Source organism: Mus caroli, chromosome 8 (genome assembly GCF_900094665.2).
Source record: "Mus caroli chromosome 8, CAROLI_EIJ_v1.1, whole genome shotgun sequence".
Lineage (NCBI taxonomy): Eukaryota > Metazoa > Chordata > Mammalia > Rodentia > Muridae > Mus > Mus caroli.
Genome location: NC_034577.1, coordinates 25,313,450 through 25,330,754, shown reverse-complemented (window position 1 = coordinate 25,330,754; position 17,305 = coordinate 25,313,450). Strand labels below are relative to the sequence as shown.

Here is a 17,305-nt window from a genome sequence, read left to right as displayed (position 1 = left end):
GGGAGGGGAGGGCAGGGGAGGGGAGGGAGAGAAAAGAGAAAAGAGAAGAAGAGAAAAGAGAAGAAAAGAAGAGAAAAAGAAAAAAGAAAGATGGAGCAGGCGCCAGGATGACCACCAGGGGGCGCGCGGACGGTTCTAAGTTCCCGTTGTCGGGACTTTGAATATGTGAATATGGCCCTCAGCCGACTTGTGCAGGAAAGGAAACCTTGGAGGTACGACCACACTTTTGGCTTTGTGGCTGTCCCGACAAGGAACCCTGATGGTACGATGAACCTGATGAACTGGGAGTGCGCTATCCCGGGAAAGAAGGGGACTCCGTGGGAAGGAGGCTTGTTAAACTAAGTAGGCTTTTCAAAGAGGACTATCCATCCTCACCACCAAATATGTAAATTTGAGCCACCACTGTTTTCATCCGAACGTGCATCCTTCTGGCACAATATGCCTGTCCGTCCTGGAGGAAGGCAAGGACTGGGAGCCAGCTATCACGATCAAACAGATCTTATTAAGAATACAAGAACTTCTAAATGAACCAAATATTCAAGACCCAGCTCAAGCAGAGGCGTACACAATTTACTGCCAAAGCAGAGTGGAATATAAGTAAAGGGTTCGAGCACAAGCGAATTAGTTTGCCCCCTCATAAGCAAGGGCCCTGGGCTCCATGATGAGGAAGAAATTGGCTTACCAAGAACTGGTTTACAATCTTTTGCAGATCTAAGTCGATCCGTACAGTTACTAGTCATCTGGGAGGGTTAAGCGGGCACAATTTTCCATTTCCGCCATTGGCATATTCAGTCTTTTGTGGTTTTGATTATTAAGTAAAACTTGCTTTTAATAGTGATGTCAGTATTTCAAGTGCTGTAAAGGGATAAACTTTTGTGCTTGGTAAGCCCCTAGGAGCTAGTTTCTTCCCGCCGCTAGGGGCTAGTTTCTTCGCACCTCACTGGGACGCAGGCATGCTTGCCACTGTTCAGAGCTCTGGCCTCCAGCTGGCTGTATAACAGAACCACACTGTCCCTCCTTCCCTACCCTCCTTCCCTACCCTCGCCCTTTTCAGAAACCTGGGCTGTGGCTTATGAGCCTCAGATCTAAAGTTGGCCAGCATCTCCACTCTGCACGACTTCCTTTGTGTTTATATGGCATTCTGTCTGTGTTGCTCTTTAGAGTAAATAAATTGTTTATGTAAAGGTTAAAAAAAAAAAGATAAAGTTTGACTTTGAACATTAGATCTAAATATAAACCAGATAAATTTACCAAAATTCTCATCCTAAAATACTTCTGGTAGCATAGACACTAACACTTTTTATTCCTTTGTGTGATAAAATGAAGCTTTAAAGAGTGATGCATGAACACTTTCAAACATAACTGGAAGAATAGAAATCGCAGCTTGCTCCCTGACCAGCGTTAACCCGTGCATACTGCCCTCTAGTGTCACCTCCTGGGGAAACACCCTGAAATTTGTGTATGAAGCTCACTTACCAGATCCTCCATCATCTTCATGTGCCCCGTCTCCTAATTCTAGGTCCCAGAATTTGACTAGAATAATTTCTTTGACAGTATAACTTCACTGTGGTCTCTTCCAAAAGGTTTCACTAAAGCATCCTGAAAACTAGTTAACTGGGAGAGAAATGTGTTCTAAGTCCCCAGCAAATACTCCTTCGGTTGGAGAGCAGAGCCCTTTTGCTGTTCTCAGCTCCTTGTGAATCTGCAGGTGTTTTCCAAACTAAAAGCAGAGCAGGACAGAAACTTAACATGAAACAGGGCATGCGCACAGAGAACGGAAGGTGCCGGTGGCAGCAGCCACTTCCACGGCTATACTGACATCTGCAGGCGCTTTTGCTGTCACCGTTAGTAACTGCTTGATCAAATCTACCTAATAAAAACAAGGCAACACAGATACTATCCTTGCAGGTGATAATGGGAAGGGGTCACAGACAAAGCGTTCCTGCCGGTGAAAATGGATAAGGTCAATAGTAACAGGCCACACTGGTGCAAAGAAGGACAAAGACGGTGTTAACGACAGCTTTTACCACTAGCGTCTGTGAAATTCCTCAGCATGATTTAGTACTTGATAAAGTCACACATCTCTCCCTTGCCAAAGCACTTGCCCGTGCTTAGTTCTCAGCTGCTAAGGTAACAGAGACAGTGCTGGGCACTGCCCTCAACTCTGCTGGCTTTCTATCTTTTGAGATGATGCTCTTCCATCCCAGGCCACAGACCTCCTAGCCACACGGGCTCTGTGGACAGTGAAGTTAGGGACCTGGGCTAGGGTGCTCAGGCATAGCAAGCCAAAGCCTACAGTGTAATATGTGCAGTGGGTGCAGGGGACACAGTGAGGGCATTGGGTACTAAGGGGCAGGAGAGACAGACAGTGAGAACAATGGGCCCAGTGGGCACAGTAGGTGCAGTGCACGCAGGGGTACAGTGGGTGTAGTGGGGTCAGTGGGCGCAATGGAGGTAGTGTGTGCAGTGTGTGTAGTGGCTGCAGGGAGTGTAGGGCTACAGTGAGTGTAGTAGGTGCAGTGGGTTCAGTGGGGCAGCAGGGACAGTGGGAGCAGTGGAGGCAGCGAGGACAGTGGGAGCAATGGATGCAGTAGTGGGAGCAGTGGATGCAGAGGGTGCAAGGGGGTACAGTGGGTATAGTGGGGTCAGTGGGCACAGTACGTGCAGTGGAGGCAGTGGGTGCAGTAGAGGCAATGGGTGCAGTGGGCACAGTGGGGGCAGTGGGGACAGTGGGCATAGCGGGTACAGTGGGCTCCGTAGATGCAGTGAGAGCAGTGGGCACAGTGTGTGCAGTGGAGGCAGTGGGCACACAGGAAGCAGTGGGTGCAGTGTGCACAGTGGGTGTAGCGGGCACAGTGCCTGCAGTGGAGACCATGGAGACATGGAGACAGTGAAGGCAATAGAGGTACTGGGGGTATGGAGGGTGGGGTAAGAGCGAGCTCTCCTGAAGGGACTCTCTCCAGAGGACCTCACAGAAACTCGGAATAATTCTAAAGCTGGTTCCTGAGCTGTGAGCTGATAACTCCTTTCTCTACACTGGGATCCACTCTGACCAAGAAACCCTCCCAAAATGTTTGCTTGTTTCCTTATAAAATCAAGAGAAAGGTCCTGAGTTCCCTTTCCAGGCCAGCCACACAGAGTGTGGACATCGACCTAAATACTCATTATCACTTCCCAGAAACCAACACACGCATAATTAGGGCAACTGTTTCCAGCGCAGCTTTTCTGTGTGTGGTGCTGGGGGTGGAATCCAGAGCCCTCAAGTATACCAAGCTGAACTCTCCACCTCTCTCATAAAAATGTTAGTCCTCGTGTAACACGGGAGTAAAAAGAGACCATGCTCTCCTTACACAAGGAGAAGCTTTTAAAAATGTGGGGGGAATCTCCGTGTCTTCTGAGTACATATCAGAAAGACAGATTTGTAAACCACGAGGCTAAGGTTAAAATTCCGATTAGCCGCCTGATGAATGACTGACACTTACTAGTGTAAACCGCAGAGCAGAATGCATCCGCCTTTCAAATGAGTTAGAGGGCGATCTTGCCAGACAGACTTCGTTGTGTCTATGACACAGGGCACTTTGGAAATGTTACCTCCTACCCTTCTCCTTCTTCCTCGTGTCTCAAGGTCCAGCCTGTGAGTCTCAGATCGCGTGGAGGGACAGCATTGCCACTCTCTATGTACTGTGAGCTCCCAGAGGAAAAGAAGCTGCTGGCCAGAACGCAAGGGCTCCCATCCTCATGGAATAGCCTGTCTGCAGCATGCTTGGGGCAGGATCCTTTCCAGCCCAGGGAAGGACCGCCGTGAACGAGGACACCCAGCCAGAGGCTAAGACATGCTCACAAACCTCACCAGCCTCCTCTCCTCAACTCCTGCTAGAACCTTCTCAATCTCACCCCATTTTTCTTCTGAACAGATTGTTCTCTGGCCTCTCCGTTTCCAAATTGACATTTCTCCCTCTCCTAGTCTGTTCCTAATTAAAGAGCCGGACAAGCCTGGTTTGCTAACCTCACAGAGGCTTCTACTCTGACAGCTCTCTGCTGCCCCCTCTTGTCATCATGTGGAACAGCTTACTCTTGCCACAAAACCCAGTGATTATTTTGGCCAAGGCAGCTCTTTCACAGTGTTTGGCATGCGAAGGGGGGGGGGGGGGTAATGTTCAGGACTAGAAACACAATAGGAAGCAAAATGGAAAAAGCCCTCATCTTTGTGAAGCTCACAGCACAATAGGAAAGGCACCCAGTGATCAGTCACATGGTAAATGTTACAGCAGAACTCAGAGGACTTGGGAGATGTTTTAAGGGCAGGCTAGACCTGTCAGCAGGTTAGAGGAGGTCTCCTAGGGTAGTAGTGATACAGGCTGAGATTGAAGGATGAGTGGAACAAAGAGAATTAGGGAGTAGAAGGAACATTCCAGAGGAGAAAGCAGCAGTGTGGTTTCAGATAGCAGGTAGCATGGTAATTACACGAGAAGAAAGGAAATCAGCATGATTAGAGGTTGCAAAATGGGGAGCAAAGCTGCAGAAGAGGCAGGCAGCTGCACACAGGACCACTAGAGCATGCTGGGAGGAGGCACTGACCAGGGAAGAAGTTATGGTATTCAAGGGAGTCTGTGAAAATGGGCAAGAACTAGTATGCAGAGCTGAAAATTAGGAGAGATTGTGCTAAGGAGAAAGAGACAGCTCTGACATACTTTTGTGCAACTTTGGCTATAAGAGAGCAACTGCTCATGGCCATGGGAAAAGGAACTAGAAGTTGTGTTTCTTTTTCATTCTCTTTGTTTTTGCTGTTGTTATTGGTTTTCAATAAAGGGTTCCTCGGTGTAGACCTGGCCCTACCTGTCATGTAACTCACTCTAGACACCAGGCTGGTCTTGAACTCAGAGATCCGTCTGTCTCTGCCTCCCAACTGCTGGGATTAAAGGCATGCACCACCATGCCCTGGATGGCAGTCATGTTTTCTTTTCTTTTTTTTTTTCTTTTTCCCCCAATTTTTTATTAGATATTTTCTTCACTTACATTCCAAATGCTATCCCAAAAGTCCCCTATACACTCTCCCCGCCCTGCTCCCCTACCCACCCACTCCCAATTCATGGCTCTGGCATTCCCCTGTATTGGGGCATATAAAGTTTGCAAGATCAAGGGGCCTCTCTTCCCAATGATGGCCGACTGGGCCATCTTCTGCTACATATGCAGCTAGAGAAATGAGCTCTGGGGGTACTGGTTAGTTCATATTGTTGTTCTACCTATAGGGTTGCAGACCCCTTCAGCTCCTTGGGTACTTTCTCTAGCTCCTCCACTGGGGGCCCTGTGTTCCATCCAGTAGATGAGAAAGACTATGCACACTGTATAGCAGTGGTCTTCGCTTTTTCAGTGGGGACTAAATCTCTGGACTCCTGCTATGGGCGAGTGAAGATGAGAATGATAAGGCTTGGCCCGGTCCCCAGTGAGTATGCGGTACTTCAGAGTGCTAATAAGGCTGATCTTACTTACTGCCTTCTGTGAAATAAGTTCAAATCTATGCTCTCTAAGTTAACCCCTCACATCCTACCATATCGAGAGCAAGTCGTCAGCTGAGAAACGGAAACTGCTGCACTCACCTTGTTATCAAGACAGACAGACAGACAGAAAGATTGTTTTAAAACCACCACATGAAAATTCATCACATCCGGGGACTATGATTAAAAATACTACATTGTGTAAACTTACTAACACTTAAGGAAAATATTTTAAATGTGACGGGTTTTATTTCGAATTTCCCAGGAACGTGTGATTGTGTAAATTAAAGGGAAAGTGGTTGCTGTTGAGTTATCTACCCAATGTGCTCAGTTGAGGACACTGCACCTGAATTCATGCAATTTGTTGTCAATATAGCGTTCCTCTGTCTAAACTCGGGACTCTGCAAAGAACCCCTGGTCACCATAAACGACTTCACATGGCCACACAAGTGTTCATTGTGCCTTCCACGTGCCCCAAAAGACTTACATATAGTAGAAAAGGATTCTGACCCTCAAATAGGACATTTATGTGTGGACAGTACCGAGTGAGGAGGAAAATGAAAAGGGTACACAGTGGGGGGCATTTCATTCCACTCGCTGCTGGGGCGGGGGCGGGGCGGGGGTGGTATGAGCAGCATTGCCGATGAGCCGTGAGGCTTAGCAACAGTCTTGTCAAATCAGCTTGAGACACCCTTGGACATACAGCAAAGCAAGGATGCAGAGGAAGCCGGAGGGAAAGGCACCGTGTGGAGGGATACTGCCAGATTCGCTCACATGGTGCTCAACGTTCGGAGGGAAGGAAGTGTACTTTCTGGAGACCAGTCAGTTTCTCTCAAGAGTTCCCGTCTACTAGGCATAAAAATACCAGATCAAACCAATCTTAAAGCAAAACCTTAGTCAGAGGGAAGGCTAGCGAACTCGTAGCTTTATAATAGTGCTATGTATCACACGATTGTGATTTTTTTTAAGTGACAGATTAAAATTCAACATTACCGGATAGTCTTTTTATGGACGGAAAGAAGTTTCTTAGCTGCAAGGAAATAATCAATTCTTTACGTGTCATGCTTTTCCTAAAAGCTCTCTTAACAAAGCGAAAAAGAGCCAGTGAGCTGTTAATTTGTTCATAAATTTTTGTTACCGCTTTTGTGCTGAGCTAATTCTGAAAACAAAATGGTTTTGTGGATTACATTTGTAGTTAAGCCAAGTTAATATCTGTATGGGCCTTGAAGGATGAAATGCAAGTTTAGTCAGGCGGGGCTTGGGACATCAGTGTCCTCCCATCCCCAACCTTCCTGCCACATGCCAGAGAGCACTACCCCTTCAAGACTTGACAGTTCCTATGTTCTTGTCAGACAGATCATGCAGATAAGCAAGGGTTCCTTCCCATAATTCTTCAGAGGTTTTTATTAGGAAAACAACTGGATATTTGGGCTACAGATGCAGAGCTTAATTGAGATTAGGTTATCCTACTAAAATAATAATTAAGTGGTAGTTTACAAACTAGACATTAACAGCTCGGCTGCTAACCCCAGAAGGTCGTCATCCTCGTGTTACCCTTAGAGAATTTCAGTTCGATTTCTCTTGCTGTGACTTTAAAAAGAGCAATAATAAAAATCACTCTGATCAAAAGGAACTTAGGGAAGAACGGGGTTTGCTTCAGCTTACGAGTTACAGGCCATTGTTGAGGGACGTCAGGACCAGAACTCAAGCAGGAACCTGAAACAGAAACCATGGATAAACTGCTTCCTGGCTCACTGGTTAGTTTTTTTGTATAATCCAGGACTCTCTACCCAGGAAATGGTGCAGCCCACAGTGGGCTGGGCACTTCTACATCCATGGTTAGCAAGCTAATGCCTCTCAGGCACCCACAGGCCAATCTGATCTGGCAATCCCTCACCTGAGAACAGACTAGAAAGATGAGGGAACACCTCTCTGAGAAATGTCATCTGGGCAGAAATCTGTCTTCTGTGGAAGAGGAAGCGGGGAAGCACTAGCCAAGCAATGGAAGGGTATGGAAAAGATCCTATAGCTGGAGAGCACTGGAGAGGCCCTGTCTGAGCAGCTGGGCTCCTACACCCACCTTCCTCTCTTTTTAATTACACATGTTCACAGCACGGCACTGAACATAAACCCCTAAGTGTCCTCTGGAACAAAGGCAATATCTACCGGCTTTGCTACCATTTGTCCTCGGTGATCTTTATTACGACTCTCTGAAGAAGAGGAATCCACAGATTGTATCCATAAGACATTTTATACCATTCAAGACCAGGACCAAGTTCGTAACCAGCTGTGTCATTTGCTCCATAACTGCTCATGGTATTCCAGGACTCAGTGAGCTCTCCGTTGTTATGTCTATATTCCATATTCTAATTGTTTCCTCAGAGTTTATGACAATTAAGAGCTCTTCCTACACTGGGCCCTCGGAAGGTGGGGGTGTGCACACCTACAATCCCAGCACTCAAATGGCAGAACAGGAAGATAGCAAGTTCAAGGCCAGCCTGGGTTACATAAGTGTTCCAGGCCCACTTGGGTCATATGTGTCCCCTTTTCACAAGCACAAACAAAAAGACAACAACAAAAATAAGTTGTCTGGCACTAGAGAGATGGCTCAGTGGTTAAGAGCACTGACTGCTCTCCTAGAGGTCCTGAGTTCACTTCCAAGCAACCACACAGTGGCTCACAACCATCTGTAATAGGATCCAATACCTTCTCCTGGTATGTCTGTAGAGAGCAACAGTGTAACTTGCATACATTCAATAAATAAATCTTAAAAAAAAAAGTGGGGGGAGCCTTCCAAGACAGGCTCAAATGAGTTGGAACAAATGAGTTCAACTATTGGGAAAGTACGCAGACAATCAGGTGAGACACAGGGAACCTGCACTCACAGGTGGAATGGTGTGACTCCCCCAGTCACTGGAGGGCAACACCACCCCTGGATGTCAGTTCTCCTTGCAGGCAAACCTTCTCTACACCTTATCCAAAATGTCAGACTTCACTGAAGCATGCTAATAGCCAGATTTCCCAATAATAGCCAGAATTGGCAGGAGGTAGAATACTGTAATAGTTATGACATCCCTACCTTACCTGTTACAGAGACATCTATCTATCCAGAAATGTACTGCAAACAGAACAGCTGCCTATTCTGACTACCTCACTCCCATGAAGGTATCCCAACTACCCTTCCCGAGGGACACTTTCCCAGAGAGCCGTTTAAAACTTCAGTGTTGCTCTAAAAATCACTGCAGGGGCCATCTCTAAGACTACCTTTCAGTAACTATGGATTTGGGATTAAAAACTATTCATTTGTGACTGCTTAATTTTGCTTTCAGACAATTGTCAATGAAGCTAATTCTTTGCATTTCTCAAGTGGCTTGAGCCAGACAGAAGTGCTTATTATATTTCTTTAGCTGAAGTCTTTATTACCACCTGAATATGCTTATATTACGTAATCATCTCTAGGAAGAAGAGGAAAAAATTGGGTTAAAGGTAACAAATAAAGGTGACAAAATCCAACCTGGGGTATAAAAGGTTAAAGGAGGCATAACCTGCCTGACTCCCTTTCCCCTCTTGGGGGGTCAGCTGTTGATACCTTGATCATTTTTTCCTGCCTTTTCTTTTTCAACTTCTGCTGCAACAGAGTCCCACTACGGCATAAGTGACCCACTTAATAAGACTTCAGAACCCTCAGAGAGAAAAATATGTTGAAGGCAGATTTTGGAAAATAAAATCCCATCACTGAGCAGGTGAGGCTGGAGGATCTCAAGTTTGAGGCCAGCCTGAGATACATGGCAAGACCTTTCCTGAGAAAGAATGAAAGGAGGTGAGAAGTGGGAAGGGTGAGTGTGCACTCCCCCCAAAACACATATGCAGACACACCCAACCTCGCAATGCAATAACAACATACCCCTTGATCACCACTGTAATACAGAAAGAACTATACCCTTGGTTAAACTTTGCAAGGCAAACCCTAGTCCTCTGTGGTGGTGGTGGTAGTTTGAATTTGCTTGGCCCAGGCAGTGGCACTATTAGAAGGAGTGGCCTTGTTGAAGTAGGTGTGGCCTCATTGAAGGAAGTGTGTCCCTGTGGGGGTGGGCAACAAGATCTTCCTCCTAGCTGCCTGGAAGGCAGTCTTCTCCTAGCCGCCTTCAGAAGAACAAAAGGTAGAACTCTCCAGCACCATGCATGCTTAGATGCTGCCATGCTTCCTGCCATAATGATAATGGACTGAACCTCTGAACCTGTAAGGCAGCCCAATTAAATGTTGTCCTTTAAAAGACTTGCCGTGGTCATGGTGTCTCTCTATAGCAATGAAACCCTAACTAAGACATCCTCCAAGGCTCCAAGTCTAAATGATTTTTTTGAACACCAGCCATACTAAAGGACAATGTTAGGTATAGAGTCTGGGGAGGTAGAATGATGAATCAGCATGGCCCTATCAGTGTGACGTCACACACTACTAGGGAAGAAATGACGACCAATACAAAACCAAGACCATGGGTACCTTACTATCATCCTCTCTACTATGCACAATTAGCATTGTGCTTGGCAGATGGTGGATGGGCATTTGAGGAAAAACTTACCCCGGATGGAAAAGAGCCAAGGGTAGTTTATAAGTGTTGTCCTTGACTTGGCTTTTGAACAGCTACGAATTGAAACGAGGATCTTGTGTATACAAGACAAGTATTCTGCCACTGAGCTACATCCACTGACCGTAACTGAGGGTTTTCTGTCTCTTCCTCGTCACTAACTCTTACAGAGGGTCTTCAGCTTTCAGTGACTCCTCCTACCCCATCTTCCTACTGGATATAAAAATCTTAGGCCAGCATCCTTGCTCGGTCCCAGTGTACCCTTCCATCCTCATTTCTTCCTTACCTAGACTCTTGGTTACATGTCTCAGACCCTGGATTTTCTTCCTCCACCTGTCATGGTATCAGATCCTAACACAACACAACTACATTTTCCCTCAAGGGTGACTTGAATGTTCTCCTACATTATCTGGGTGTTTTGTTTCTCTTGCTGAGTACTGGATACAGACGGCCTCACATAGACAAAGCACCTGCTCTACCACTCAGCTGCCCCCACCCCTCTCCTACTTCTCAGAACACATTTTTTTCGATGTTCCTTCCTGCCTCAGAATCTCCCAAGATCTATGGACATTCCTCTAACTCAGTAGTTCTCAACTACCCTAATGCTATGACCCTTTAATATCGTTCCTCATATTCTGGTGAGCCCCAACCATAAAATTGTTTTTGTTACTACTTCATAGATATAATTTTGCTAGTGTTATGAATCATAATGTAAGTGTGTGATATGCAGAAAGGTCTTATACAACTGCTGAGGAAAGATCTACTGGGTTCCCAAAGGGGTCACACCCCACAGGTTGAGAACCACTGCTCTAACAGCTCATGGGTCCACCAGCCTTGCATATACTGGGTTATATCAGAAACCATTGTTCATCTCCATTGCCAACTAAATACAGGCTGTGCACTAGATTATTCTGACAAGAGACAGACAGACAGACAGACAAGCCCTTTAGGATACAGAGACTGAATTAACCATGATGCCAATCCAGGAACATTTGTAATGTATATCCAAGATGGCCACTGTTCCGTTCTCACCTTTATACATGAGCTTTTTAGCTGACAGAATCAATGGATTGAGCATGGAAGGCTGAAGTAGACCTGTGGAGCCTTAAGTGGCACATTAACAAAAATGGCACACACTTAGCATTTGGTTGTCAATGAGTGGTGGCAGTAAGAGGTCCTACAGGATGACAGATCACAGCTGATGCATACTCATAACATGCCACGACACTGGATGATGGTGAGGCCACCTCTGAGAAAAACAAGGGCCCTAACATGACTACAGAATTAAGTGTGGGGCAGAGAGCTATTGAGTCCTGCAGAGTCACCAAGCAGAGTCCTGTTTTAGGAGCTTCCAAAAGCCCAGCTATTTGAGTTCCTACCATGATAGAAGGAAAGATCACCCAACAAAGCAATCATTTCTGAATTTTAGCTGCTAAAAACAAGAAAATTCTATATATTAGCTGACACAGACGAAGGAGGTAAAAGCATACTATACACAGTGTGTGTGTCTGTGTGTCTGTGTGTGTGTGTCTGTCTTTGTGTGTGTGTGTGTGTGTGTGTGTGTGCAGGTGTTCAACTTGTTTCCCTGGGGCAGAAGTCATTGGTGTGCTTTTGTAAATGTCTACTAGAGATTCCTAAGAGCATCCACAATGTTCACTATTATTTTGTATGTCTTACAAATTGTAGGCTGGGACAGAGCTCAGTGACAAAGTACTCACTGAGCATATACAAGGCTTTGGGTTCAATCCACAGTACAAATAAATAAATACTCAACTTGGGAGCTGAAGAGAGGGCTCAATCAATAAAGTGCTACCCCATAAGCAAGAGGACCTGAATCCAATCTGCAGCACCCACATAAAAAAGGTAGATATGGTGGCACATACTTGTAATACCAGCATGTGAGAGACAGAGACAAACAGATTCAGGCTCACTGCCCAGCCAGCTTAGCCTAATTGGTGAGCCCTGGGTCCCAGTGGAAGACCTTGACACAAGACTCAAGGGAGACAGCTCCTGAGAAATGACATCCAAGGTTGACCTCTACCCACTGTGTGCACACATACACACATGCATGCATATGCATACTTGTACCTCTATAGCTACATAAATATGCACATACAGGCCATATAAACACACACATATATGCATACATTCAATATACATGAATAACTTCCTATCTGTACCTTGGTTGAGGTTTAAGTTGTTTGCCTACAATTCTAGTTTTTGCATGTTTACCACTGTATAGTATTCCAGTGTGTCAATATAGCATATTTCATTTAACCTTATGTTTAAAAAGTAGCTTCAAAATAACTGGGTTATTTTTAAAGCTTGGCTTAAGACAAAACTATCACAAACAACAGGGTACCTATATGAGAATTCATAAAGATACGCACCTACTAGAGGGGTTATTTGATATGAATTTATGTTTATTAGCCACTGCCAAACCAACACCCAAAGATATATTCATCAGTTACTATATTATAATCATTTTAAACCTCGAAAACTATAAATGCCCATCAGTCCTGCATCCCTGAACAACAATGTTTGTCCAAGACCCACGCACACAGGTAAACACACTTCAGAATCATGAATTTCTTCTGCAGCCAGTTCTAGTTATGATGTGTTGTTTCTCAACCTTGGAAACCTACCAGAGTGTTGTTAAAATTAAGGGCAATTAAGCCCAGTGCTTTGATGTATTGCTAAAATCCCAACAGGCAGGGAGCTGAAGCAGGGAGGAGTGGATTTGGCCCAGCTTGGGCCACATCATGGAATTCTGACTCAAAAAGCCAAAAAAAAGAAAGAAATTAAACTCAATATTTAATTTGCTTCATATAAAAGCATGGCACAAATGGTGGATCACGGTACAACTGTGGGTCTCCTTTCTCCGCATGGGTCCTGGGGCTGACCAGGCTATCAGCTTTGGTCTTTGGCTGAGCCATCTTATTAGCCCCTGTTTAGCTCTCAAAGGGATTTCCATTTTATCTTTAACTCTCTTGTCACAGTCTAGAACATTTTCTTACAACGCTTCTAATTTCATTTGTTTCTTTTAGTATTTTTGTTGAGTGGTTGCAGTGCCTCTTCACAGTGACAGAAAAGGAACTAAGACATCATGTTAATGACTTAGCTCTCTCCCTGGCCATTTCTTTTCATTTTGATTAATCTAACATGTCCAATTAGACATCTGTCATGATGTCCAAAAGTTCCTGCCTTCATCACCAATGATCTGAACTCATGTCAACAACACCAAAGTCTAAGGATCAGATTCAGTGAACACTACACTTAGCTATGAAAACACTGAGCAGCCCAACTAACCAAGCCTATGCTAGTGTCCGAGTTGCTGTTCTATTGCTGGGCAGACACACCATGACCAAGGCAGCTTAAAAAGGTAGCATTTGATTGGGAGATTATTACGGTTTCAGAGGGTTAGTGCATGATCATCATGTCAAGGAGTTGGTGGCACACAGGCAGACATGGAGCCAGATGCTAATTGCTAAGAGCTTATATCCTGCTCTGCAGGCAGCAGAAGAGGCTGGGCCTGGCACAGGTTTTTCAACTCTCAAAGCCTACCCCCAATGACATGCCTTCTCTAACAAGGTCATATCTCCTAATCCTTCCTAAATAGTCCATCAACCGGGGACCAGTCATTCAAACATATGAGTCTAGAAGGACCATTCCCTTTCAAACCAGCACAGTTGGCCAGGGTTGTTTGATATCTGCTAAATACCTCAGGCCTTCTACAAAAGGCCTGAAGAAATCAGGTGTACCAACATGTGATCAAGGAGAACTCTGCCCTCTCAGGAGATGAGCAATAGGCTTTGAACAGACATTAGGACATGAAATGAGGAAGGGAAACCCAACTCACCGTAGAATAGGAAGGCCTTGGTCATCGGATGATGCTGGAAGGTCCTGTTGATGGTAAAGAAGCAAGCATCTGCCCCACACTGGCCGAGCCTGCCAGTCTCTCCAGTCAGTGGGGACCACCACAGCACGATGGGGTAGCTACCAGCATCCACCTTGGGCCTCCCAGCCAAGGCCAGTGCTTCCTTTTCAGGAAATGGTTTCAGGTGTTTAGGCTCCCCCTCCACATCTCTATGTCCGTCTTGCACATTGGAGTCTTTAAGCTTCTTCCTTTCAAATTTCCCAAGCTCAACCACTACCTGAAAGTGAAGGCAACCTGGGTCAGAGGCTGGTACTTCCATGTCACTCGGCACATCTCCCATATGGCATGATGTATGTATTCCGATTCCCGTCAGTCTTCGGCAACAACACACCAAAACTGTGATGTTTTTAACAAAATCTCAAAACATGCCATCTTACCAATAAAGACTCAGGAGCCAAATGCTAGGGTGAAAGCCTGCTAGCTCCTAGAGACAGAGAAAGCACCCAGCTGACCTTCCTCCTCAGTCGACATCCCAAAAGGAGAAGCAACCCCTCCTCCTGCACACTGGCTCAAAATCCCTTCAAGCTGAATGTCCCTCCCTTCTACTTCCTGTGTGTCTCTCTATCCATCCTTCTCATTCCTTCTTACTCTCTATGGTTTTTTTTCCTATGGTCACTCCCTGTCAATTGGTTGCTTGTTCCACTTCTTGACCTATGGTTGACTTTATTAATCCTGTTTACAATAAACAGAAGGCTCTTGGATTAAAGGAGTGTGCTAAGGCTGAGCCACAGCACAATTAGAAACACGTTTTTCCAGTAAATATGATCATCTTGGGGTTCACAGTGTGACCAAATATCCTACAATAAAACCCGTTTAAGATAACACACATATTACTATATAATTCTAGAGGTCAAGAGCTAGGCTTATAGTCTAACATCAAAGGGCCAGCAAATATATAGTCTTCTCTACAGACCCCAAGGCACAGCCCCACCTCTTCTTTTTTCTATCTCTTCGGAATAGCTCACAATGCCTATTTGGCTCATGACCCCCATTTTCAATATTTCGATCTATTGATAGCACTTTCCTCGCTGCTGACATCAGCCCACTGCGAATCCAGGAAACGTTCCCTGCTTTTAATGACTTATGATTCCCTTCAATCTCTGTGGATAATTCAGGATTACATCCTTTCTTGGTCTGGTGATGCTATAACAGAATACCCGAGGCTGATAATCTCTAAAGAGGAAAGATTTGTTTCTCATAGTTCTGGAGACTACATGATCCAACATTGAGGAGCCAATGAGAAGGAAGGGGGTGGGAAGAGCTGGGGTGTAGCTTAGTGCTGGAATGCTATAATCAAACCAGTGGGCTTTATCCTGGCACATGCCCCTCCCCAAAGAGATTATTTTAGACCAGAAATGGTGGTGTGTGTGTATGTGTATATATATATATATATATATATATATATATATATATATATATATACACACACACATACATATATCATCCTAGCACATGAGACACTGAGGCAGTAGATACCACGTTCAGGATCAACATGGAATCTGTCTCAAAAAAGGACAGGCAGACAGAATGAATGAATGAATGAATGACTCAAAGTCATCATCTTATCAGCAACCAGCCTAAGATGGCTCAGTCCCATAAGAGCATCGAGCCCAGAGAACATCACCTTTTCCCACCCCGACTTTTATTACTCTTGTATGGATTAAGTTTCCAATATATAATCATAAGGGACACATTCCTACCAAAGCTTTTTTCCCCATCTCTAGCTACACTCGCACTAATCACATCTGCAAAGTCCCCTCTTCCATGTGAAGTCATATGTTCACAGTTTCCAGAGGCTGGGACATGGACAGAGCTCCCAAATTATCTGCTTAATAATTCTAATGGAGCCGGGCGTGGTGGTGCACGCCTTTAATCCCAGCACTCGGGAGGCAGAGGCAGGCGGATTTCTGAGTTCGAGGCCAGCCTGGTCTACAAAGTGAGTTCCAGGACAGCCAAGGCTATACAGAGAAACCCTGTCTCGAAAAACCAAAAAAAAAAAAAATAATAATAATAATAATAATAATTCTAATGGACAATCAGACACAGAGGGTCCTGAAACCTATCCCAGGACCCCAAGGGATGATTTACTAACTCTTCCACAGTGACCCACAGTGACTCCCACAGCAACCGGTATGGGAGAAGATACATACTCAGCAGCAAGGGGCAGCTCCTTTTTAATGGGCATGCTATTCCTGGAATAAGAAAGGGACCACTGGAGTCTGTAACTCTCCGCAAAAAAAGGGTCCCATGCCAACTAAAATGTTAAGACCTTTTCTGTGAAAGCCAAGTGCTATTCCAAAAGAATAAAGCAATTACATTAGCTTTCAGGAACCAAAATCAAGTCAGCCCTTGCCAAGAGCTTTCTCTGCATTTTTTAATGTAATAATAAATATGGTTCGTCCCCAAAAGCTGGAGGGAAGCAAGTTAATTTACAGCCCCAGATCCTCCCTTCACGTGACCTTCCTTATGAACGTACAACCAGTACTTTAAGGGAAAAAAAAGAAAAGGCTGTCAAAACTCCAGGAGATGGAACTTCAAATACAAAATTTGTTCCATGTGTCTCACCCACGTCTCCTGTGTGAAGTGTAAAATTCATTACAAATGATAGAGGCAATTAATAAATACACCCTTAATGCATATCTGTCCCCAGATGCCATTGTTGAGTTATAGGAAATACGGGAGACAGAAGGACATTAAATAAAAGCCTAAGGATAAGGTCAGTCAAATCTACAATCCAAAGGGGAAATAAACCAGATTCTTCAACAAATCCCACACAGGGAATAAGATATGGAACAAAAGAAACCTCCCCAACAAACAAACAAAAAAATGCAAATGCAAAACTCAAGATTTGCCACCCAAATTCAGTATATGAAGATGTATTTATTTACTGCAGGTTCAGAATACCATTAAAAAAGAGCTTTTCTTTTTTTTTTTTTTTAAGATTTATTGACTTTACGGACATGGGTACACTGTAGCTGTACAGATGGTTGTGAGCCATCAAGTGGTTGCTGGGAATTGAACTCAGTACCTCTGCTCGTTCCAGCCCCAAGATTTATTTATTATATGTAAGTACAAAAGAGCTTTTCACTGGGAGAAATCTAGCATGCCTACTTCAGAGGGTACTGAGAAACCATTGCTCCCTATGGTAGGTGAGGTAGCAGTTATATGGTTATGGTTTTGAAGTCTCTGGACCGGAGAGATGGCTCAGTGACTAAGAGCACACATACACACATATGCACGCATATTCATACACACACACACAAAATCAAATCTTTCTTTTTCTTTTT

General features: G+C 44.8%; 1 protein-coding gene and 1 pseudogene across 1 annotated transcript in view; one reads left to right on the top strand and one right to left on the bottom strand.

Moving 5' to 3' along the window:
- Window positions 1–17,305, bottom strand: part of Fut10 (fucosyltransferase 10) — a 75,081-nt gene that overhangs the window by 46,593 nt on the left and 11,183 nt on the right. Inside the window, exon 3 of the mRNA XM_021170202.1 lies at window positions 13,941–14,235. Within this exon, the coding sequence (XP_021025861.1) occupies window positions 13,941–14,235 (295 nt within the window). The remainder of the gene's footprint in view (window positions 1–13,940; window positions 14,236–17,305) is intronic.
- Window positions 172–640, top strand: LOC110300138 (annotated as a pseudogene).